General features: G+C 43.1%; 1 protein-coding gene across 6 annotated transcripts in view; it reads left to right on the top strand.

Moving 5' to 3' along the window:
• PPP2R5E (protein phosphatase 2 regulatory subunit B'epsilon) overlaps window positions 1–24,464 on the top strand; it is a 144,170-nt gene that overhangs the window by 72,714 nt on the left and 46,992 nt on the right. For all 6 annotated transcript variants that reach the window (XM_060263336.1, XM_060263339.1, XM_060263335.1 and 3 more), the window contains exon 3: window positions 11,074–11,270. In XM_060263336.1, the coding sequence (XP_060119319.1) occupies window positions 11,074–11,270 (197 nt within the window). The remainder of the gene's footprint in view (window positions 1–11,073; window positions 11,271–24,464) is intronic.

Below are 24,464 nucleotides of genomic sequence, written 5' to 3'. Positions count from 1 at the left end.
AGCCAATAGGAGGAAGAGAGGCTTGGCTCAGTAGCTCTGCTGTGTGATTGAGAGAGCGTGGAAAAACAAGCTCTGCCTTCCTACCTTCCTCCCCATGGGAGGAGCCTCAGTCAATGGAGAAAATAGAGTTTTTGCTCTGTAGCTCCTGTGTGATTGAGCAAGCCTTGCAAAGCAAACTGTTATGCAGAAGGAAGCAAGAGATAGGGAGAAGGAAGCAGATGACAGCTAGTTACTTGGGGGCCTGATAGGAGCCCTCTGGGGGCCTGACTTGGCCCTTGGCCCACATGTTTGACACCCGTGGCTCTGACAAACACTGAGAACTGGTGCCTAGTGAGTATTCTAATCTGGGAACCCACAGCGAAAGGGGGATATTATGCTGGAGAGCCACTGCCAATCTGAGTAGACCTGGCAGGGGGCGGGGGGATGGGGTTGATTTCCTAGGCTCAGAGCATTATATATATATATATTTATATTTTTAGCTTCTGCTGTGCTCCCTGTGCTTTTTCTTGGTTTTATTTTTAAAATTGCACTGCCAAATCCCACTATTCCCCTACCTTTCCATGTTAAATAAATATCACAAGAGTTTTAGTGTGTTTATATTTTACGTAAAGAAATACCTTTGACTGTGTTTGTGTGTATTCTTTATAACGTTTATATCTACACTGTGTGGCATTACATTTTATGACACGCATGGCCTGGCCCCACAAAGTCTCATATATGTCAGATCTGGCCCTCATAACAAATGAGTTTGACACCTCTGCTCTAGGCTGATCCTGTACTGAGTAGGGGGTTGAACTAGATTGGCTGTATAGCCCATTACAACTCTTGTGATTCTATTCTGTGATTTTATCTATACAGAAGCATTACAGTATTGCTCAGAATGTTCTCCTTAACTGTCAAAACATTAATTTTGAAAGTTTATAAAGGGAAAAAAATTTCTTTGAGTTTAAGGTGATAGGAGAAAAATGAAGATTAACTTATAGAGTTAACTTTTCTTATTTTCTTATTTTTACTTATGCCTTATTGTTATAAAGTTTTAAAATAGAGATTCTTGATTAGTTAAATTACCTTGTATTTTTTGCAATTTTAAGTAAACACCGGCAGGGGTCAAGAAAAGGAGGTGAGGAGAAAAGGGGGGGGGGGAAGTGTGATGTATTATTTTCAATTTGTATTATTTTTTAAATTTTTCTTAAAGAATACTATAATAATATATTGCAAATTAATAAAATTGCTTTAAACCAAAACATTAGTTTTGATTTTATATTGTTTCTTTTCTGTGTTTGTCACCGTTGGTAGACTTCAGTTTCATTGCTGTCTCTAGCTCTAGTCTTTTCATTTTCACTTGTCCATGCAGCTGCGGCATGGTGATTCTTTTTCCAAAGGTTTTCTACTTATAGGGTTGAGAGTCTGGTAAGAGACAATCATGTTTATGTGCCATCTTTGTTGGGAGGAGGCATGCAGAATTAAATCCTGACACTACCTCAGATGTCCCAAGTGGGCTTTTAGAACCCATGCTACTAGAATCATAGACTAATAGAGTTGGAAGGGACCTCCAGGGTCATCTATGAACATATGAAGCTGCCTTATACTGAATCAGACCCTTTGTCCATCAAAGTCAGTATTGTCTTCTCAGACTGGCAGCGGCTCTCCAGGGTCTCAAGCTGAGGTTTTTCACACCTATTTGCCTGGACCCTTTTTTGGAGATGCCAGGGATTGAACCTGGGACCTTCTGCTTCCCAAGCAGATGCTCTACCACTGAGCCACCGTCCCTCCCCAATCCCAATCTAATCCAATCCAGTCCCTTCACAGTGCAAGAACTTCACAAATACTTCCCCCCTCTCCCACATCCCCAGTGACCCCTTTTCCATGGCCAGAAGATGCCAAATACCCCCAGGATCCCTTGCCAGAGTGGCTTCGAGAGATGCCAAATACCCCCAGGATCCCTTGCCAGAGTGGCTTCCTGATCTCAAAGTGGCAATCAGCATTTCCCTGAGTTTGTAAGAAATGGCCATGAGAGCTAAGCACTGATGCAACCTTCCCTGCTCTTCTTCTCATGATCTGCCTAATTCACAGAACAGCATTGCTGTCAGATGGCCATCTAGCCTCTAAAAACCTCCAAGGAAGGAGAGCTCACCACCTCACAAGGAAGCCTGTTTCATTGAGGAACCACTCTAATGGAAGTTCTTCCTAATGTTTAGCTGGAAACTCTTTTGATTTAATTTCAGCCCGCTGGTTCTGGTCTGACCTTCTGGAGCCATAGAAAACAATTCTGCACCATCCTATATATGACAGTCCTTCAGGATTTGAAGATGGTGAAGGCTCTTTCTCTAGTTGTTTTCAGTCTTGCCTCCCTCAGCCTGGGGATCGATAATAGGTTTTGTGTTCCTAATCTGAGTACCCTCTAGGGAACATGTGGGGAGAGATGGTCTCTTTAGGCAGGTCCTCGGCCATGTAGGGCTTTAAATGTAATAACCAGCACCTTGTAGCGAATCCGCTATACCACTGGCAGCCAGTGCAGTGTCCATAGCCCAAGCTGTATGTGCTCCTGCACCAGCTGCAGTTTCCGGATTCGGGACAGGGGCAGCCCCATGTAGAGGGCATTACAGTAGTCCTATCTTGTGGTGACCGTAGCATGGATCGCAGTTGCCAGGTTGCTGTGCTTGAGGAAGGGAACCAACTGCCTTACCTGCCTAAGATGGTAAAAGGTGGAAATGGCAGCGGCTGCTATCTGGGCCTCCATTGTCAGGGAAGGGTCCAGTAGCACCCCCAAGCTTCTGACCCTGGGTGCTGTTGTAAGTGGAGCACTGTCAAAAGCCAGTAGGGGGATTTCAACAACAACAACAAATTTATTTATTTCCTTGCCAGGACCACTGTGACTCAAGCAAAGGACCTCTGTCTTCATTGGGTTCAGCTTCAGTTGACTCAGGCTGAACCATCCTGCCACGGCTTGCAATGCCAGGTCCAAATTTTCTGGGACACAGTCAGACCGGTCGTCCATCAGTAGATAGAGCTGGGTGTCATCTACATACTGATGGCAACCTAGCCCATAACTCCGGGCAAGGGGGTGCATGTAGATGTTAAACAACATCGGGGAGAGCACTGCCTCTTGAGGCATGCTGCAGTTAAGTGGGTGTCTCTGGGATGACTGTCCCCAATTGCCACCCTTTGTCCCCGGCCTTGAAGGAAAGAGGAAAGCCATTGTAAGGCCAACCCCTGAATCCCTGCATTGGTGAGACGGTGAGTCAATAGCTGATGGTTGGCTGTATCAAACACAGCCAACAAGTCTAACAACATCAGCACCGCCGAACCGCCTTGGTCCAGATGCTGCTGGTGATCATCCACAAGGGTGACCAGTGCTGTCTCCGTCCCATGACCTGGGCGGAAGCTGGACTGATGGGGATCTAGGATGGAAGTGTCCTTCAGAGAGCTCTGCAACTGTAGCGCTACTGCCCTCTTGATGATCTTACCCAGAAAAGGTAAGTTCAACACCAGCTGGTAGTTTGCTAATTCGGCCGGGTCCCGTGTTGGTTTTTTCAAGAGAGGGAGGACCACTGCCTCTTTAAGAGGCGTTGGAAAAAGCCCTTCAGAAAGGGATCTATTTATGATATACTGTAAAAGCCCTTCAGAAAGGGGTCTGTTTACGATATCCTGTATCTCATCCAAGTCCTCTGCCTGACCTGGTGGTCTTCAGCAGACCTTCACCATAATATCACCGTTACTTCTTACTCCTTTTATTTTTACCCAGACCCTTAACTGAGCTGCCATGCTCAGATTCACATATTTCCTCACAGGTATATACCCCCTTCACATATAATGTTATGCCTCCTTATATATAATGTTATGCTTCCTTGTCTGTCCCTTTTAAATAAATTGTACCCCTCAATCTTAATATTCGAATTGTGAGTGGCATCCCACCAAGTTTCAGTAAGGCCTATTAGGTCATAGTCTCCTTCCTGTATTAGGACTTTTAGTTCCTCCTGCTTGTTTCCCATCCTCTGAGCATTAGTGTAGAGACATCAGAATCCATGTTTTATGCATCCTGAGGTTTTTGTTTCTGGACAAACCTGTGAGTTAAATGTTACCTAGCACATGTGCCACTCCCTGCAAAACCTTAGTGTTCTTATCTCTAGTTATTGGCATCATACTAGGCTTTGAATTATTGTCTCTCTCCCCCATAGAATTTCGTTTAAAGCCCTTCTTATTAGGTTAGCAAGGCCCTTCCCCCCCTACTTTCGTAAGGTGCAAACCATCTTTCGGTAGAAGACCACCATCTCGAATGCATAAGGCATGGTCCAAAAATCCAAACCTTTCATGGTGACACCATCGATGTAGCCAGCCATTTATTTGCAGTACTGTTCTTTCTTGTCCTTCAACAGCACATGGATCAGCAAGAAAGGATAATAATCCGTGGGTTTGACAAGCCTTCCTACCCTTTCTATCACATTCTGGATGCGTGGACCCAGTAGACAGCATACTTCTAGAGACAAGTTAGATTGGCACACTTTTGGGCTCTACCCCTCTGAGCAGGGAATCCCCAATTACCAGCACCCTCTTCTTCCTATATTGGGGAGCAGAAGTTTGAGTCTTCTCATCCACAGGGGCCTGAGAAACTTCCTTTAAGCTTCTTGGAGGCTGGGGACTAGCCCTTGTTCCAGTGGTTCAGAATCAGTATCTGTGGGAAGATCCTGAAACTGTGATTGCTTAGCAGCAAAGTCTCAGAAGAAGAAAACATCGATAGTTACCATGACGGACAAGTCCACAACGGTCATGGCTGCTTTGTATGTACCCCTTCTGCGAATGGCTGATGTCGTCTTTTTGCAGCAGTGCGTAGAGCAGTGGAAAGGCAGCTGTGTAGGTCTGTGGTGTGTATGGCAAAAGTTGTGGTTCCCTTCTGTTCCCTTTTGATGGTACACACTTAGCAACATTTGGCCTTTTGGGGCTCAGGAGAGCTGCTGAGATAAGGAAGTTTGTGGAAATGCTGGGAATTGTGAGACCCCAAATAGGCAAAAGTGATAACTTGGCTGCCGCTGTTCAAACTGACCCACAGGGTATTCAGGAAGGTGCTTACATAATCTAGGGCTGGGCATCTCTTATGGAACAAATCTATAATAATAAAACAATCTTCCCAATTGTCTGTGGCAGCCCTAACATAAAAAAAATAAAGCTGGGAATCTCAAAATTAGCCACTAGCATCAGGATGACTAGCTGTGCCAAAAATGAAGGGAATTGGAACATTCTGACCCAGATTATCTCCAGAGCATCCCTGTGCTGCCCTATTTGTGATGGAGGAGGTGACAGTTGTCTGTGATGAGCAATAACTAGAAAAAAAATAAAGGTAGGGAGGTTTCAAAATTGGCCATGAGCTTCAAGATGATCACTGGAGTTGCAGTGCCCCAAATGAATGGAACAGCTGGCCCAGATTATTTTAAAAGCATTGCTATGCTATTTGCAGTGGAAGTTACTATTTACATGCTAGAAGCCAAGAAGGTAGAAGCAACCCAGGAAGGGAGACTGAAGTCTGTCCCTTCCTGTACAAAACAGACATTCAGACAAGGTTGCCAGTTAAGAGGTGGTTTTGAGGATGATGTCTATTGGACTGATACTTTAGAAGAAGAAACAGTTGTGCAGTCGTCTAAAAAGTTACAAAATCATTTTTGTTACTATGGTACTAGTGTTTGCTATTTCAAATCCTTAACCATGGGATGTGTGATAAGAAGCATCTGTTGGAAGATATTTTGAATCACACCAGAAACATAAAATCGGGATAAAGAAATGCATGTAATCATGCAGTTTTTAACAGTGCACTTACAATGATTGTTCGAAGATTGCGTTCTAATAACCATAGGTGGTTCTCCTCTTAAAACCTTTGGTCTTCCCGAACTACAAAGGAATGACAATAATGGATTTTGCCAAATCAATTTATAATGGATATTTCAGATTGTCCTGAGCAACTTGGAGAATTCATGTGATGAAAATGAGCCAAGCTTTAATACTGGACCAAAGGAACGTTTTTGAAGAAATCCCTGGTGCTGTTTTCAATAAGAAAGAAAAGGAGGCATATTTTTCATAGAGCAAATGGAGCAGGAAGGACATTTCTTGTAAACCTTACTTCTGGCTGCAGTTTGCCAAAAAAGGATGATCGCTCTTGCTGTTTCTTCATTGGATATTGCTGCAATTCTTTTGGCAGGAAGCACAACAGCTCATTCAGTTATTGAAACTGTCATTAAATAGGTCAACTGCTGATCAATCAAATGTGCAATATTGGTAGAGGAAGAACAAAAGCTGCAATGTTGCAAGAGTGTAGGTTCATAATATGTAATGTGTGAAGTATATCTGAGAAGGCTACATTGGAGACTTTAGATTGCACATTGCAGTATTTGTGAAGAACTAACTTATGCTGTATCGGGTGGGGACTTCTGACAAATACTTCTTGTTATTTCAATAGGAACTGAGATTGGTGAGTTGTAGTTGTCTAAAATGTAGGTACAACTTGGTAGTTTTGTGAATTTGCAGGAAATCTCTTGAAATTAGGTAACACAGAGGATATATGCCAATGGGAAATGCTGGGAATATTGTAGATAACTTTAGAAGATTTTCAGAACTCAGTATTTCCAAATACAGTGTTGTATGAATCCAGTGCAGTTACATCAAAGGGCCATTTTAGTACCTAGAAGTATTTATTCCAAGAATTCCTATAATACTGATAGATTTTCCCTCTCCATTTAAGAGGCCTCAGTTTCCCACTTGGACTAAGTTTTGTGATGGACATCCATAAATCATTAAAAAGTGTTGCCCCTGATGGGCAACTTTATGTCAGGAGTGTCAAGAGTAGGGATGGGCACAAACTGACTGATGAACTGAAGAACTGCCATGAAGTTTCACAAGGCTTGATGCCATTTGTGATGGTTTGTGAAGAGCAGAAAGCAGGGGCTTAAACCCCTACTTTCTGCTCTTCATGAAAAACAGCTGAGTGATGGGGAACTCCCTGCTTCTTGGTTTTTCATGGGGAGCAGAAAGCAGGGGAGGCATTTAAACCGAACAGCTATTTAAACAATTTAAAATTTAAACTCCTGTGTTCTGTTCCCTACAGCTTTTTGTGGGGAGCATAAAGCAGGAGTTTGAACTTTGAATGGCTCACAAACCAATACGAATCAGGTCAGTTTATGAACCAACCTTTTAGTCTGTACAGGTTTATAGTTTGGTTTGTGGTTCAGCCATGAACCAAATCACAAAAATATGGTTTGTGTCCATCCCTACTGAAGAGTAGGATACTTAAGAAAAAACTATTTTAACTCCTCTTGGTAGGATAATTATTGTGGTATAAAATGAAGCCTTGTTATAATAAATAATTTACTCTTTAATTTCCATAATTATTTGTTAATTTGGTTGATTTAACTATTAATTATAGCTCTTTACCATGTACACGTAGATGTAAAACGGTTGACTGTGTTATATAAATTAATAGATAAAATGAATTGTTACATTACATACCAAAAATATATTGTTTGCATATCTTAATAATTCTAATTAAGTGCCAATGTTGCATGTTTATCCTGGGGAGGAGGTGGCTGAGAGGTATGATCACCATCTTCAAGTACTTGAAGGGCTGTCCTATAGAGGATGGTGTGGAATTGTTTTCTGTGGCCCCAGAAGGTTGGACCAGAACCAATGGGTTGAAATTAAATGAGTTTCCAGCTCAACATTAGGAAGAACTTCCTGACCATTAGAGCGGTTCCTCAGTGGAACAGGCTTCCTTAGGAGGTGGTGGGCTCTCCTTCCTTGGAGGTTTTTAAACAGAGGCTAGATGGTCATCTGACAGCAATGAAGATCCTGTGAATTTATGGGGAAGTGTTTGTGAGTTTCCTGCATTATGCAGGGGGTTGGACTAGATGACCTTAGAGGTCCCTTCCAACTCTATGATTCTATGTTCTTAAATTCAGGTGTTTTAATTAATTTCTTTTACAGAATGGGGGGCGGGGTGTTTTGGCCAAACAAAATGAATTGAAACTATTACAAGGTAAAAATATGGCTAAATGCTGACTTTAGGGTTGGTCTGTGGAGGCTGTAGTGGCAGACCCTGAGAAAACATTACAAACACAGAGAGCAGGAGGGCTGGTGAGCAGAGTGAGTAGGGGTGGGCACCCCGTCTCTGGTAAAATAGCTTAGATATATGCAGGGCTTTTTTGTCGAAAGAGCCCAGCAGGGATTCATTTGCATATTAGGCCACACCCCTGGTGCCAAGCCAGCCGGAACTGCATTCCTGTGTGTTCTTGCTGGTAGTGAAAACCCATTAGCTCTTTCTTCAAGCTTTCTCTGATTTATAAATGAACTTTCTCAGACTAAGATTAAAAATAAATACACAGTGCTGAGTGGGAAATGTGATCTGGTGTGAAAGTCCTGTTTATTTATTTCATTTAAAAAAAAGGTTTTTGTGCCCAGAATTTTTTCCCTGGGAAGTGAAAACTGTAGACCAAACGCAAAATTTATTTTACTGGTACCATTGTTAAATGTGAAATATTAATAGGTTTTGGTCAAAGGAGGACACGAGCGCTACTTCTATCATTCTTTAAAATAATTAACTCTATATAGATTAAGGAGACTTACTTATATATATGAAGATGAGTGTGCAGCCTTCTGACATTCTTTAAAATACTGTAATCTGTATAAGTTAAGGAGATATGCTTACCTGGAAGCATTGCTTGAAAATAGAGGAGGGTTTTTGTTGTTGTTGTTCTATTTAAACATTGTGACTAAACCTGCTGTTTCTAATCAGTCTGAAGGACAGGGAGAAGTTCTTTCCCTTTGCTTGATTCCTTGTATTTAAGTGAAGATCAGTGATGCTTCTATAGCTTGCCAATTAGTGATAGCCCCCAGGGGTCTTGAGAAGCATTTTGCATTTACATACACATTGTATTCGTCTTTTGAGAAACTGCAACATAGCAACTAACCTTCCGCTTTGAATAAAATAGAAACTGACAACTGTTTGAAGAGATATATGGGACAGCTGCAGATTTTATAGTTACCTCCATGCGAAGGTGTTTCTTTGCCGTGTAACTGATTCCTGCAATGCACTAAAATACAATAGGTTTCTGTATTCTGTAACTGTGTATGTGAATATATCTTTCTGGATTTCCTCCTTCCTGCCCTGTGTTTCCACAGAGCTGCGCCTGAGAGTCAGGGCACCCTTGGAATGTTATGGATGCAGCATGGTGTATGCATGGGTGCGAAGGTGTGACAGGGTTCTACTAAGCACTCCCCTGAAATGATCAACCTGTTGTTGCTTCAGGTGTCAAAATTTACCTTTCAGAAAATGGCACAGTAGGCACAGGTAGCGATTTAAAGCAAGTGTTGGTTTATTTAGACAGACTGGCAGGGAAGGGATGTGGGACATGTACATAGGTTTTTGGGTTTTAGAAGATGTAGGCAGACCATTAAAACTGAACACAGAACCTAAAGGTATCACTGATGTTAGAGGTTTCTCTTCTCTACTTTATAATCACACAATCTTGACTGTACCGTGCTTTGTCACCTGTTGTTATAAGACTAAGGTCTCTCCCTTTAAGATAAATAACCTGTGCCTTTGGCACCTTTTGAGAGCCTTTCACTGCCACCTCAAAACCCTTTGCCAAAGCCTGATCTTCCAGATATCCAGTCTTTTCTCCCTTGGACACTAAATTGTTTTCCTTCTCAATATGTGATTCTGTGTTTTACACATACAGAGACTGTTCTTAACTCCTGGGAACAGCCTCCCACCAGAGTTTCCAGTATTCAAAGCCACCCCACACAGGCTTTGAATCAGACTCTGCTTTGTGTTTCTTGTCACACACTAAAGAACCTCACAAAGACCACCACTCCCTTTTCCAGTTACTCTTCTACTCCTTCAGCTCAGTAACTGCTTTCTCCAACTAACTGCCACCCTGTTTTGACTGTTACAAGCCGTTTACCAATCAGTGAATTCCATTAGCTGTTATGTAAGTGGAAGTGCCCTTCTGCTCTAGGGTGCGGCCAACCTTCAAGTGGTGGCCGAATTTTCCTGAGATTACAACTCATCTCCAGGTGATAGTCCTCTGGAGAAAATGGCTGCTTTGGAAGGCGGACTGTGTGGCATTATACCCCACAGAAGTCCCTCCCCTCCCCCAAACCCTGCCCTCCTCAGGCCCCACCCCCAAATCTCCAAGTATTTCCCATTCTGGAGCCGGCATAACTGTTGGTTCACAGAAATGCAAATTCAGCGTAACCCATGTTTTAGAGACAACCTCAGAAAACAGACATCCCTGTAATCTGGTTGTGAAACAGAAACAATTGTGCAGGTAAGCAGAGCGAGTGTGAAGATGTGATATACAAAGGCCTTGCCACCCCGACAGGCAGAAACAATATATTTGGCATGCCAAATACTTGATGGTGTTCTGCCTACTACATCTTTTGATAGTACATGCTCAGCAGTGTCCTAAAGGTCGTGTTTGCTTAGTAATCCAATCACACAGAGCAGCAATATCACACAGAGCAGCAATACAGTTATCACCAGCATTTCTACCTTTGGAACATGAAGAGCTTTGCTGTAGTCTGAATGGGCTTTTAGAATGTTAATTTAAAAAAACACTGCTTTGAAAAAAGTGGTTCACTTTCATTGTTCTGGAAAAAAAAAATGTCCCCCAGTTTCCCCAGTCCCAGTCTTAATAGGCGGCACAGGAATTTTCTGTGTATGGGAGTCTGAGGCATATGATATCCCTGTAATTCAGAAATTCTTATTTTTTTGTCACTTTGTTTGTTGAATTTTGTTTTTCACAATCCTATAGGATGTCATTAGCTAAGTAGGAATGGTGGAACTTGATTCCTGCACAGAGCTATGGCTACTTACTTGTGAAACTGTAGATAATTGACAAACAGGGTAATGATAATATCCAAATCTGACCTTGCAGTTCCTACAAAAAGTATAATAGCTGATTTGGCAGTTGTTGCATGGACATTTAATGAATTTTGGTGTCTTTTGATGATGCCCTTTAAACTTGGCTTGTTTCGTAAAGGAATGTTACTGGACTCTCATGTGCTTTTCTTTTCTTCTTCCCCTTACAGACGTTCCATCTTCAGAGCAGGCTGAATTGTTCCTAAAGAAACTTCAGCAGTGTTGTGTCATTTTTGACTTCATGGACACACTTTCAGATCTTAAAATGAAAGAATACAAGCGTTCAACTCTTAATGAACTTGTGGATTACATTACAATAAGCAGAGGCTGTTTGACAGAGCAGACTTACCCTGAAGTAGTTAGAATGGTGAGTGGTCTTTTTTTTATCATGAACATTTAAAGTTCAAGTATAGCTGTCTAGTTACAGTTGTATGCCTAGTAAAACTAGACTTAAGAAGGTTAAATGGGAATGTTTGGTCTCTGTGCTAATATGAGAATAGCTTTCACAAAATAGGGAAGATGATTTTTGTTTGAAAGAGCTGTACATTCAAATCATTTTTAATTTTGAAAGTCACAGTGCAAAATATGAGTAAGTTGTATCATGACGGGTGCTACAGAGGTGGAAACAAGCTTTGAAAGACCTTACTAGAATTTAAATTCTTAATTTTGTTTATATCCAAACCTTCGCATGTTGGGATTCTTTGTTATCGTCCAAAACAAGTTTGTGACTATAGTTACATTGCTAGCTAGCTTATTAGCAACTGTTGAAATATTTAAAAGTTGCTGACACATGGAGTACTAATGTTTGGGGAAAATACTTTTCACAAGTTAGGTGAAAAGAGTTTCTTCATAGGCTGAGAAGATTTGAGCGCTGTAAAGATTGTTTGGATTGCGCCAAATATTGCGCTGTTGTTGTTCTAGTAATCATCATCATGAATTTCAGTGTAACTACTTGGTCTAGCATTTTGTAAAATGGCTAATGTTAATTGCATACTGTGAGTGTATATTGGGGAGGGACGGTGGCTCAGTGGTAGAGCATCTGCTTGGGAAGCAGAAGGTCCCCGGTTCAATCCATGGCATCTCCAAAAAAAGGTTCCGGGCAAATAGGTGTGAAAAACCTCAGCTTGAGACCCTGGAGAGCCGCTGCCCGTCTGAGAAGACCATACTGACTTTGATGGACCGAGGGTCTGATTCAGTATAAGGCAGCTTCATATGTTCATGTTCAAGCTACCACAAAGAGCATTTTATTTCTCCTGTAGTTGAAGATGGGTATGGGTTAGGTCAATTTTTTATACTAGTATGTACAATCTGAAAACCTTCTGTGACTGCAAGTTTTGACATTCTAAACAGCCTGTTCTTCTATTTAATGCTGCATGTGGACAACTAGACTTTACCAGAAATTTAATGTTAAATTCTGGCTATGCCCTTTAAGTTTTGTGGTCATTCAGATATGAAAATCTAATTTAGTCAGGGAAGTAATGTGTGTGTTACTTGCAGTCGAGTCAGTTCTGACTTATGGGAACCCTGTGAATTAATGACTTCCAAAATGTCCTGTTGTTAACAGACTTTCTCAGGTCTTGCAAACTGGACATTGTGACTTCCTTTATTGAGTCAATCCATCTCAAAAGTGTTTCTTAAAAGTAATATAGCACAGGATTCCCCCTCCCTCCATCGCAATTTAAAAACATGGTTCTAACATTGACACTCCATGGTGGTCCACTGTTACAGAATCCGCCCTCTGGATATGCACTGACTCATTGCCTGACCTTTTGAAAGGCGTCTTAAAGCTGTTTTTTTCTTGGGCACTGCTTTTGATGATGAAGCTAAAGCACACAAGAGGGGTATTTTCCTGACACTGTAGAAGAACCAGTCCCTGGTGATGGGAAAGGAGGCTCTGCAGTACCTATAGTCTCACTTGTAGATGTTACAGAGCTTGGCATGCAAGAAGCGATTGTAACCAGCATACTAAAAGTGCTGGATCAGAGACCAGATAACCTGAAGAGGTGCTCCATTGCTGCTCTGAAGTCTGCTGAAGACTGAAGTTATGAATTCAGGTATGTGTTCTATTCCCTGCCTTCTTGGAGAAAATAAAGTCTCAGTTAGAGGGGCACAGCTCTGTTTCTGAAGAACATGCTCTGGTGTTACTGCTATGACTCCTGTCTTTCTGTGAAAATCTGGACATTGTGGTGAAATTGGGCTCCTCAAAGCTGAATGAATTTCTAGGAAGAAGAGAAGATGCTGCTGCAAGGAAATGTCAATAGCAGGAGGAAATGGAAACATAGTCCCTTAGGGTTCTTCATCTTCATTTGTGGAACTGTCTGCAAGAAGAATTGCCTAAGTGCCTGTCTTGTGAGGTAATCCTGAGAAAAAAACTTTGGTTTTCTAAAGATGATTGGTGTCCTGGGATGATTCTTCTGATACAGTGTGCATGTGTGTGTACCCTCGGTTGCGACATCAGTTAGAGCCAAGCTTCCACAAACGGAGTGAGGAGTCTAGTAGCACCTTAAAGGCTAACAAAATTTTTGGCCGGGTAGGAGCTTTTATGAGCACTTGCTCCACTCAAATCTGTCGGTTATGAGTGGCAGCCATTTTGATCATGCAAAAGGAGACTGTGAAGAAGATCCCATCATCTCCACGAGCCAGTCACACACAGGAAATCCCTCATCCAAGTCTCCAAGTTGCAGGCAAACAATCCTGAGGACTGCTGGAAGGATAATGTACTTGCCGCCAGACCCTTTAATTTCCTTCTAGAGTTCTTCTCACTATTTTTATTTTTATTTATTTATATTTACATTTATATCCCGCCCTCCCCGCCTAGGCGGCTCAGGGCGGCTAACAACATTTCACATATTTAACAAAGGATAAAACTTTAAAATTTAACAATTAAAGAAATTAAAAATAAAAACCAGTTAATTAAGTTAAAATATTTAAAATACATAATTCATTACATAGAATAAATCTGGCAGCAGTAAACTTGTTTGGCGCTGGTTCTGCCAGTTTAGATGGTTCCATAATCGTATAGTAGATGGTGGCTCCTTATTCTTAGCAACTCAGCAGATATCAGCATAGGCTTGCCTAAAAAGAACAGTCTTGCAGGCCCCGCGGAACTGGTCAAGGTTCCGCAGGGCCCGCACTTCCTCCGGGAGCTGATTCCACAGTACAGGAGCCGCGGCTGAGAAGGCCCGAGTTCTGATATTTTGAAGTTTGACCTCTCTCGGCCCAGGGATAGTCAATTTATTTTTGCCCATCGACCTCAGTGCCCTCTGGGGTTCAGTGCCCTCTGGGGTTCACTAATTAGCCACACCATAAGAACATAAGCGAAGCCATGTTGGATCAGGCCAATGGCTCATCCAGTCCAACACTCTGTGTCACACAGTGGCCAATATATGTGTGCGTGTATACACACACACACACATAAATACACACACACACACACACACATATATAACACACACACACTGTGGCTAATAGCCACTGATGGACCTCTTCTCCATATTTTTATCCAATCACCTCTTAAAGCTGGCTATGCTTGTAGCTGCCTTTGGAGTGCCTCACAATCCTCTCTGGTTTTCACCACCCTGAACAATTTAGTGTCATCTGCAAACTTGGCCACTTCACTGCTTACTCCCAACTCCAGATCATTAATGAATAAGTTAAAGAGCATGGGACCCAGCACTGAGCCCTGCGGCACCCTACTGCTTACCGTCCTCCACTGTGAAGACTGCCTATTTATACTCACACTCTGCTTCCTATTAACTAGCCAGTTTTTGAAGAGAATTTCAAAAACCATGCGGGAAGAGATGGAGAATTTCTGCCATCAGGGAAGCCTTAGGTCAGACAAGGTTTTATCCAGTCTTCCCTCCTCTCCTCCCCCACCTCCAAGACATGAGAGCTCAGATGGAGCCTCATTGATTAAAGAAGGTTTTAGATGGCCAACTAAATTGGCACAGAAGGATTCTGCCAACAGGTGAAGAGGAGAGAGAGTCCACTGTGGGGACCCAATCCTTCTTCAGAGAACGACATAGATGACAGGGAAAAGGGGAATTCCTCTCTGATGAGAAGAGAAGGTCCTTGAAAAGTAAGATTTTTTAAATTGGTGTATTACCAGTAAAAAGGTAAAGGTAGTCAGCACCAGTCATTTCCGACTCTGGGGTGACGTTGCTTTCACGTTGTCATGGCAGACTTTTTATGGGGTGGTTTGCCTTCCCCAGTCATCTTCACTTTCCCCCAAGCAAGCTGGGGACTCATTTTACTGACCTTGGAAGGATGGAAGGCTGAGTTAACCTCGAGCTTGCTACCTGAACCCAGCTTCTGCCGGGATCGAACTCGGGTTGAGAGCAGACTTACAGTTTAGGACTGCAGTACTGCAGCTTTACCACTCTGCGCCACAGGGCTCTTGTACCTCTCATCTAAGGCAATGGCAGCACTAGACATCCAGGAGATCCTAGGGGGAGAGAGGATCAAACCTCCACAGCGTTAGATTTAAAACACAGATCAAAGGAAATTAAAGAATTCTTACCTCAATCCAGCACAAATGAAAAGGTTTTTTTTCCCTTCCCTGAGTTATTTGAGAAGCAGTTGTAAATCAGAATGGTCAAAATCAAAGGTTAATAGGCAGTTTCCGGACTTCATTAAGAATTATATGCTTTACCGTCTTATGCCAATGAATTTTTGCAGGTGCCCATGGTTGATGTTCCTGTCACAGCATTACAGTCATTGTTCCAGTCAAGGTTCCACCAGAGATAACCTGGACAAAAGGCATGATTTTGTGCTAAAGAAAGCACACAAGGCCACAGCCATGATGATCAGAGTGCCTGCTGTGGCTTCTCTAGCCAGCCCAAGCAGGCCTCGCTCGCCTGGGGCTCTCCTTTCCAGGGCAGCCATAGACTGGGGCAGAAAGGTTTTTCAGATGATTCTAGACAACAGTTGCTGCATAAGTGAAGGTTTCAACAGACTGCTCAAGGCTACATCCTTCACAGTGGATGATTTTTTCCATGAGAGCCATGGCTTCAGCAGCAGCAACCAGGACGGCATTATGGCTCTGCACATTGCAGGCAAAAGCCATAGTCTTGAACTACCCATTCCAGGGGGACAGAATGTTTGGTGATGCCCTTGAAGAAGAAGATTGCAGATTTACATCCCACCCTTCTCTCTGAATCAGAGTCTCAGAGCAGCTTACAATCTCCTTTGTCTTCTTCCCCCACAGCAGACACCCTGTAAGGTAGGCGGGGCTGAGAGAGCTCTCCCAAAGCTGCTCTTTCAAGGACAACTCTTGTGAGAGCTATGGCTGACCCAAGGCCATTCCAGGAACTGCAAGTGGAGGAGTGGGAAATCAAACCCGGTTCTCCGAGATAAGTGTCTGTGCACTTAACCACTACACCAAACTGGCTTGACAGGATCCTGGTAGAGACTAGGGATACGAAAAAGGCACTTCCCAGAACCTTGAGGCACAACAACAGAAGGCCCTTTGGAAATTTTTCCTTGATGCCCATCATGTACTTCCTAGGTTCAGACAAGAAGCAAGAAGATCTAACTGGAATCAGTCAAGATAGCCATTCTGAAGGGGAAACACTAACCCCAGATTTAACAAACAACCAAACATCAGATCAGACAGGGCCAGTCGAGATGGGAAAAACTTCTAAGGCGTGACTTTTTATGTGCTCTGATGGAAGGGTGTCTGCTTCACTTCGGGGACATCTGGATCAGTTCCCACACTGACAGTTGTGTGGTGGGAATAGTCACCAATGGATACACCATGGAATTCAACAGATACCCACCAGAGCAATTCATAATATCTTCTGCCCACGGGAACTCACAAAAATGGCTCAGAACCATCAAAGCGATTGAACATCTCACCATTCAAGCCATAGAGCTCGTCCCTTACTCAGAAAGGGGGCATGGAGTGTGCTCTATTTTCTTTGTGGTCTCAAAAAAGAATGGGGACTGGAGATAAATTCTTGATCTTAAATGCCTCAACAAATTCATGAAATTGAGGCGTTTCAGAGTGAGGATGTTATGGTCAATCACTGAGTCCTTACAACTGGAAGAGTACCTCACATCGATAGACCTGACAGAGGCTTATCTTCATATACTGATCTTTCAAAGACTCCATACATTTCTGCACTTTTGTGTTGGAGAGAACCATCCTCAGTTCAGAGCTGTACCCTGGCCTATAGTTTTTTTTTTGGGGGGGGGGACAAGTGTCCAGGCTCCACCAATCAAATTGCTTTGCAACCCTTATGCCTTTCGGTCTCCTACTCCTCATAGTCACTCACTGCCATTCAAGCAGGGGCCTGGAGATCAACAGGGATGCACTTTTAAAAATTCCCAATTGCATGGGCTCTCATTGGGGAGGGAGGCGGGATTCCAGATTCTAGGTGGTAACTTTGAATCCAGATTTCTACTTGGGGGGGATTTGTGAACAGCTGGGGAATCATAGCCTCCCTGCCTTGAAGTGCTGAGATCCTGCCCCCCCAAACAAAAAAATCCTGCCTGTGGCACTACCAAATTTCAGATCCTGGCTACGGCCCTGTCTCTGCCCTTTGGCTTCTTTACAGCTCCAAGGGTTTTGTCAAAATTGCTGATCAGTCCAGTTGTATGGTTGAGAGAACAAGGAGTTCACATGTACCCTTACCTGCACAACCTGTTATTCAGGTCCAGTTGCTGACACAAGTCAAGAGAGAGCATGGAGAAAACCAAGTCAAGGAAAGACATGGAGAAATTCCTTGTGAACCTTTGAAAGAGCTTCCTAGAACTGACACAGATGTATACTCATAGACTCCATGTCCAGGTGTCTCTTTCTCATAGACAAGAAGACAAGGAAGATGAAGGATATGACTGAATCAATAATAAAGAACAGATCCTCATTACTAATTACCCTCACAGCATTGATGGGCCTCTTAATTTCAAAAACAGACACAATAAAGTGGGACAGATTTCATTCCAGGCATCTGCAACAGCTTTTGAAACCCTTCCAAGCTCAGATCTTAAGGAAGGAAGATTTATGAATCCACATTCCATGAAGGGTGAGGTCCAGTGTTCTACAAAGTAAGAGATATTGGATCTCAGAAGTAACTGTCTATCTGGATGCAGAGTGACACTGGATGAGGAACCAGTTCAGGGTCGGTGGAACAAGAAAGAAGCAACCCTACCAATCAGCTTGCTAGGCCTTTGAGCCATCTGTTTAGCATCTTCTCCATTTTGGGTCCAAAATAGCTCGATCTTGCATCTTGATAAGAACAGACAATATAGCTGCAAAACCGTACCTTAACAAACGGGGGGGGGGGGGGTCCAGAGTGGTTCACAGGGATGCTTTTAAAGAGCTAGAGCAGTGTTTGTAAGCAGCCAGCAGTCTTTGACAAGAGTTGAGAAGGGGAGAAAAGATTAACTTTCTCACACCAGGAAAATGTTTTAAAGCAGCCTACATCTTCAGTTACAACAAATGCAACCATATCTACTCACTTGCTCCAACAGGGTGTAAGTGATGTGGCATATTTACAATTCCAAAGCTAAACCAGAACAATTTTCAAACATGGAATGTAAGGGTTTCTGTTCAAGTTCAGGGCCATTTAGATGCTATAGACCAAGATGTGCCTGAAGGTCAGCCTTAATGACAGTGTATTCTTGCATAGAAGACCATGAGACTCCATCAGTAACTAAGCATGAGACAGCTAAAGGCTTATTGGATGCCCTTAAAAGATGCCCTTCACCAGATCAAATAAAAATGTGATTTTTAAAAAAAGAAAATTATATAGTATGAGAACTTGCATTGATGTTCATTTAGATGAAATGTTAAGACTTGTTTCAGAGCTTCTGTCTCCAGGAGCAGAGATATCTGATTCTGAGTTTCACATATGTATATTACTCAGCTTACCACAAGCTTTTGCAAATCAGAAAGCTATGCTTGAGTGCATTGCAAAAGTGGATTTGGACTATACAGTTGCCTGCTTGAGAGATTCTGGGCTTAAAAGGGCAGTAGGTGGTGTGCCTGAAAGAAAACACTATTTGTAGAATAAATGTTTTAGCCATTAGAACTACCGCAGATGCATAGATTTCCAACCTGGAAATTACATATTGTGTTTTCATTCCTCACCAAGCCACCTTTTTGAGCCAATTCCATTGAAGTGGCTGAGAATGAAAACTATTCCTGGTGGCCATCACTTCTGCAAAAAGGGTATCAGAGCCCAGAGTGCTTTCCATCAAGCCTGAGCTCTATCTTCCACAAGGATAAAGTGACAATGAGAATCGATCCAACCTTTCAACCAAAGGAAAATTCTGCTTTTCACAGATCTGAAGAAATTGATCTTCCGTCTTTCTGTCTCAACCCCAGTAACACACATTGGGTGTCAGGAGAGCCCGGAAAGCATTCATATGAAGAACAGAACACATCAGGAAAACAGATGCCCTGTTCATTTCTATTTCCCCACTGAACATGGGGAATAAAATGTCTAAGTCATCCATCAGCAGGTCTCTCAAGGCTTTTATCATTGAAGCATACAAGTTCTGTGCCACATGGAATTACAGCTCATTCAGTAAGGAGCACGGTAACCAACGCAACCTTTGCTAGGCATGCCACAGTGGAAGAAGTGTGCAAAGCAATGACATGGTAATCCTTCTCTACCTTAATAAGGCACTGTAAGATAAACACCTGCAATTCAGCCAGTGCTGCCTTCAGCATAAGAGTGTTTCAGCATATCCTAGACTCAGAAGACAATGACCCACCTAGGATGTATGAGAACACTTCTATGGGAGGTCCCACCAAGATGTCCTTTGCCTCAAAGGGAGAACAGGCCATTGGATACTTACTGTGAACAGTTCTCCTTCTCTGAGGAAATGTGGTCATCTCATTGTCGATTAGTCAGTCAGTCAAAACCATCCAGTTTCTGTATGTTGTCGAAGGCTTTCACGGCCAAAGTCCATTGGTGGTTGTAGATTTTTTGGACTGTTTGCTGGCAAAACATCAGGTCTCAAAATGCCAAGACCATGGCCACACAGCCTGGAAAAACTACAACATCCAGTGTCTGTTTTAACTGTTCTACACTCACCGTATTTTTCGGTCCATAAGACGCACCGGACCATAAGACGCACCCCCCTCCATTTTCTTTCGCTGCCTCGTTTTGGCTCGTTTTGCTGCCTCTGCCGGCTCGTCTTCCTGCCCCCCGAAGAGGCGGAGGCCGGGCGAGTGCGCTGAGGTGGCGCTGGAAGCCATGGAGCCGGCGCTTCGTCCGTCTCCTGGCTTCTCCTTTCTTCCCCCTCGCTGCCAAGGGGGAAGAGCCTTTGCAGCATGGCCTCCGAAGAGGCTCGTTTTACTGCCTCTACCTCCGCCGGCTCGTCTTCCCGCCCCCCAGAAGAGGCGGAGGCCGGGCGAGGGTGCTGAGGCGGCGCATTGAAGCCACGGAGCCGGCACTTCGTCCGTCTCCTGGCTTCTTCTCCCTGCCTCGCCACCTTCACGATGGTAGAGGACGATGAGGGGGCAGCGGCAGACCAGCCGGCAGCACGACCAGCAGCGGGAGCCAGCGAGGCGAGAGCGAGACCAGCGGGGCCCGGCCGTTGCCTGCCAAGGTGAACTCTTTTTTCCCTTATTCGCTCCATAAGACGCACACACTTTCCCCCTCACTTTTTTTTGGGGGGGGGGAAAGTGCGTCTTATGGTCCAAAAAATACGGTAAATGTTCTTACTTATATTAATGTTATACATTACCTGTTCTATTCAATTGTATAGTATAGAGTAGCTTAACTGTGTTCGGAGTTGCCAGAACTGAATGGCACACAGATAATTGCAGCCCCATCTTTTCATGTTTGCATCCACGTTTGTGCGTGTTTAAAGTTTGAAAGAATCTTGATTCTGAGCCATCTGTATGAACTGGATTTCTTGGGATCCTATGAAAGAGCACATAGAGTTTTCTTTCCCCTTTATCTATCCAAAGTCCTGTTCTGAATATTTAAAATTTTCAACATTTCCACAATGAAGAAGAGCGTTTATGTTAGCCAGATTAAATGCTGTACCTTCTCAGGTAGTGAATAGTCAGTATAAAAAGCTTCCTTCCCTAAACATATTTTGTTTGTGTCCATTTTGGCAAATTTATACATTTTGCACTGTTTCTGGGAATGCGTGTTTTACTCACATATAAGAGAATTATGGATTTTGCCTCCTCTTTAAGGGAGGGCAAATATACTATTGGAGAGAAATTGATCCAGAGGAGTTATCGAGAAATAGTTGCTGCAAAATAGTAGGCAGTCCAGCAGCACCCTTAAGACGAACAAATTTAATTGTAGCATAAGCTTTCGAGAAACACAGCTCTCTTCATTTTTGGACAAAGAGGAGGTTTTCATCTGATGAACAGAGCATCTGATGAAGAGAGCTGTGTTTCTCAAAAGCTTATGCTACAATAAAGTTGGTGCTACTGGACTCTTCACTATATCGGTGAGAAACTGAGACCGCTCCTAGCAGGTACTGAACGCAAAGTGACTTTGGCTGTTGCAAAATTATTTCCCCAAGCTGTAGCAAGATATAATAATATAGTAATATGAATAAATGAATCTGGAGTCTGGTTATTAGGATTATTAGTGTCATACTGCTCAAGGTTATTTGGTTGAATGAGTTGTTTCATTTAACTATGTTTGAACAAATATTCCCTTTTCGACAAATCATTTTAGGAACTGTGTTGTCACTGGGATAGGTTGGTGGATTAATTTTTTTTTTAACTGTGCTTCCAAATCTTGCTGTTCTGAAGTGGCATTTATGATCTGGGAAAATCTGCAGTTGCAGACAGCCAGCTACCAGAGATAGCTGACTTTTTAAAAGTTTTAGCTTCAGGTCTAGTCTGTCCTCTCTGCTGTTAGGGGACCTCTGTCTTTCTAAACTGAGCAGCCTCTGCTTGCTATGACACCAGTGGCAGATTTGCCCTTGGAAAATGCATTCACCCTTCCCTTTTAACGCTCAGATTCATTGTCAGGATCTTTTTTTGTTTGAAAAATTCCATCAAAGACAAGCCAGGATCTAAAGCAGATGAGGTTTTAATCTCTTGGGAAAATCCGGAGCTTCTTTCTTTACCCTGTCATGGGTACTCATACCAGGGTTGTTTGTATTCTTCTTTCTCTGCTTCCGTTCCAAAGGCACCCAGGATGCATAATCTGAACACATCAAACATACTTTCATGTAGAACTCTGCAGTTTTTTGCATGGCTCAAACCCCTTAATCAACTCAGTTGCCCTTTTTAGCATTTTTTTAAAGGCTCGGTCATATTTTGTTTTGTGGTACGGCAATCAGAAATTGTGCACAGTATTTCAGAGGAGGCCACCCAACAGATCTGAGCAGATTCCTCACATGAATTTACACGTGGTACCCTCAGAAATCCAAGTTATTGTTTGTTATCTTCCTCTCCCCCTCCCTCTCCATTGGCAGCTTACGATCCAAGCAGGCCACCTGTGATTATTTCCTTGCCCGCAGTTGAAACATTTGAATGGGTGTAAATTGGAAATGATATAATGCACAGAAATGTGACTTCATAGCTTAGATTCAGGAAACACATATTTATTTTTGGGATGACATTTGTTGTTCACCTTTTGTTGTTCACATTTCTCAAGACTCAAGGCAGATCACAGTGAATACAAGCCTGTATAAAATGTATTGAAAACATCACCCCAATCTACAAAAAAGTCCCTTCTAAAAGTTTTATTTTACCAAGACACTGGAAAGACAGGGTCCATAAGGGTTTTCCTGATTTTCTCTAGTAAGTTGTTCTGCCAGGTAGGAGCCATAACTGAAAGGCCCTGAACCACAGGCTAAAACATTGTGACCGATTCCACACTTAGTGATATCCAGGAAGACACCCATGTACTTATTCCCAAGCCATGCACCCCTGGAATATGATATTGCAATGTAACCATAGAATATTAATTGGATACAGCAATGCCCATTTGAATTGGAATGGTCTTTCTTGCACATAAGGGAGACAAATCCAGTTCCTTCTTGACCCAAAGCAGGTCTGTAATGTGGTTCTGGTCCACAAGCCAGACAAACACGATGCCAGCTGAAAGGTTGAGAAGCATCCATCTTTCTGCTCCTGGGAATGAAAAAGTTCAGGGCCCAGAGAGGGGGCTAGTGGGCAGTGCTATAAAAATGCCTCCACTCTTTTGGCAACCTTTAAAGTCCTGTTATCAAAGCATGAAGAAATAAGAATGACCCAAGAAACCTCCAACACAAATAAATGGCTCGTCTGGTTTTCAAGACAGCAGGAACACAAAGGTTAGAGGCTAAGTACTCCTCTTGTTGTGAATGTGTGGTATAACCTGTAAACTGATATCACAATTTTGACTCTTAACAAAGTTTCTATTTTTCTTTAATTAATTGCTAAGGCCATCAAAGTCGGCCAGTTCCCTGACCACTTGATGGATGCCCATCCATGGTTGACACTAAGGGAGAAATCTATCACTTTTGGGGAGCTTCAAAAGGGAAGACAGGGCCATAAAGTCATTTGGCCAGTGTAATTAAAATTCCTATGTTGGGGTATGGATCTATGATACGAATGGTCTCTGATTGGATATTACACATATGACACTCTGATTTTCCATTGGTCTGACACTCTGCCCCCTCATTGGGTAATGGAATTGCTCTATGTGACGTAATTTACCCTAGAAAACAGACCACCCCATCTGTCAGGTTAGGAGAGCAGGGGTCCCGAGTGCAAAGAGAAAAAAGGAGGAGGTGGCAACCCCTCCATCCCGTTCTACCCTCCCTTCCTCTCAAGAGAAATCTCCCTCCAGAGGCCTTGCATTTCTTCTGACTGAGTCTACCCTGCAAGATCTAGGTATCGTATCACCTTCCCCCATCCTGCTTATTCAGCTAAACTCTTGTATTCCTCTTGTATGCTTGAAATTGTTTGATTGAGATGTAACTATTTGAAACCCTATGCCAGGGGTCCTCAAACTACGGCCCGCGGGCCAGATGCGGCCCGCTGAGGACGTTTATGCGGCCCGCTGGGTTATGGCAAAATCAGACCGGAAGTGACATTCGACCTAAACTCGCGTTAGCAATGCACACTTCCGGCACTGGGCTGAGGCGGCGGAGACAAAGTGTGAGGTGATACCGAGGTGAGGTGAGTTCCCAGGCCGGGGTGGGTGGTGTGGGGAAGGGAGAGAGATGCAGAAGACGGAGAACTGACGGCCCGCGGCCTTGTACAGTAACAGCAGTCCGGCCCTCCAACAGTCTGAGGGACAGTGAACTGGCCCCCTATTTAAAAAGTTTGAGGACCCCTGCCCTATGCTATAATAAAATCCATTATTAACCAAAGGATTTTCAGTGGTCTATCTCCGTAGACACAGACATAGATCCCATTCACCTCACCTCTCATAGGCCTACCATTTTGAAATATTAATATTCTCCAATAAAAAGTTGTTTGAGGTGTAACATAGCACTTGCCTCCCTTCTGTGTGGGGCTCCTCATGGTGGCTCTTTTTCCCAGATTCTGCACTAGCATTTCTGGAGTGGGGCTACATGTTCCCTGCTTGCTTCCTGCCCCTTGGAAACTCAAGAGCCAAGAACGAGACCTGGACAAAGGCTA

This window comes from Heteronotia binoei, chromosome 21 (genome assembly GCF_032191835.1).
Source record: "Heteronotia binoei isolate CCM8104 ecotype False Entrance Well chromosome 21, APGP_CSIRO_Hbin_v1, whole genome shotgun sequence".
NCBI lineage: Eukaryota > Metazoa > Chordata > Lepidosauria > Squamata > Gekkonidae > Heteronotia > Heteronotia binoei.
Note: the sequence above shows the minus strand (reverse complement) of the source record. Positions and strands in the feature narration are given on the sequence as shown.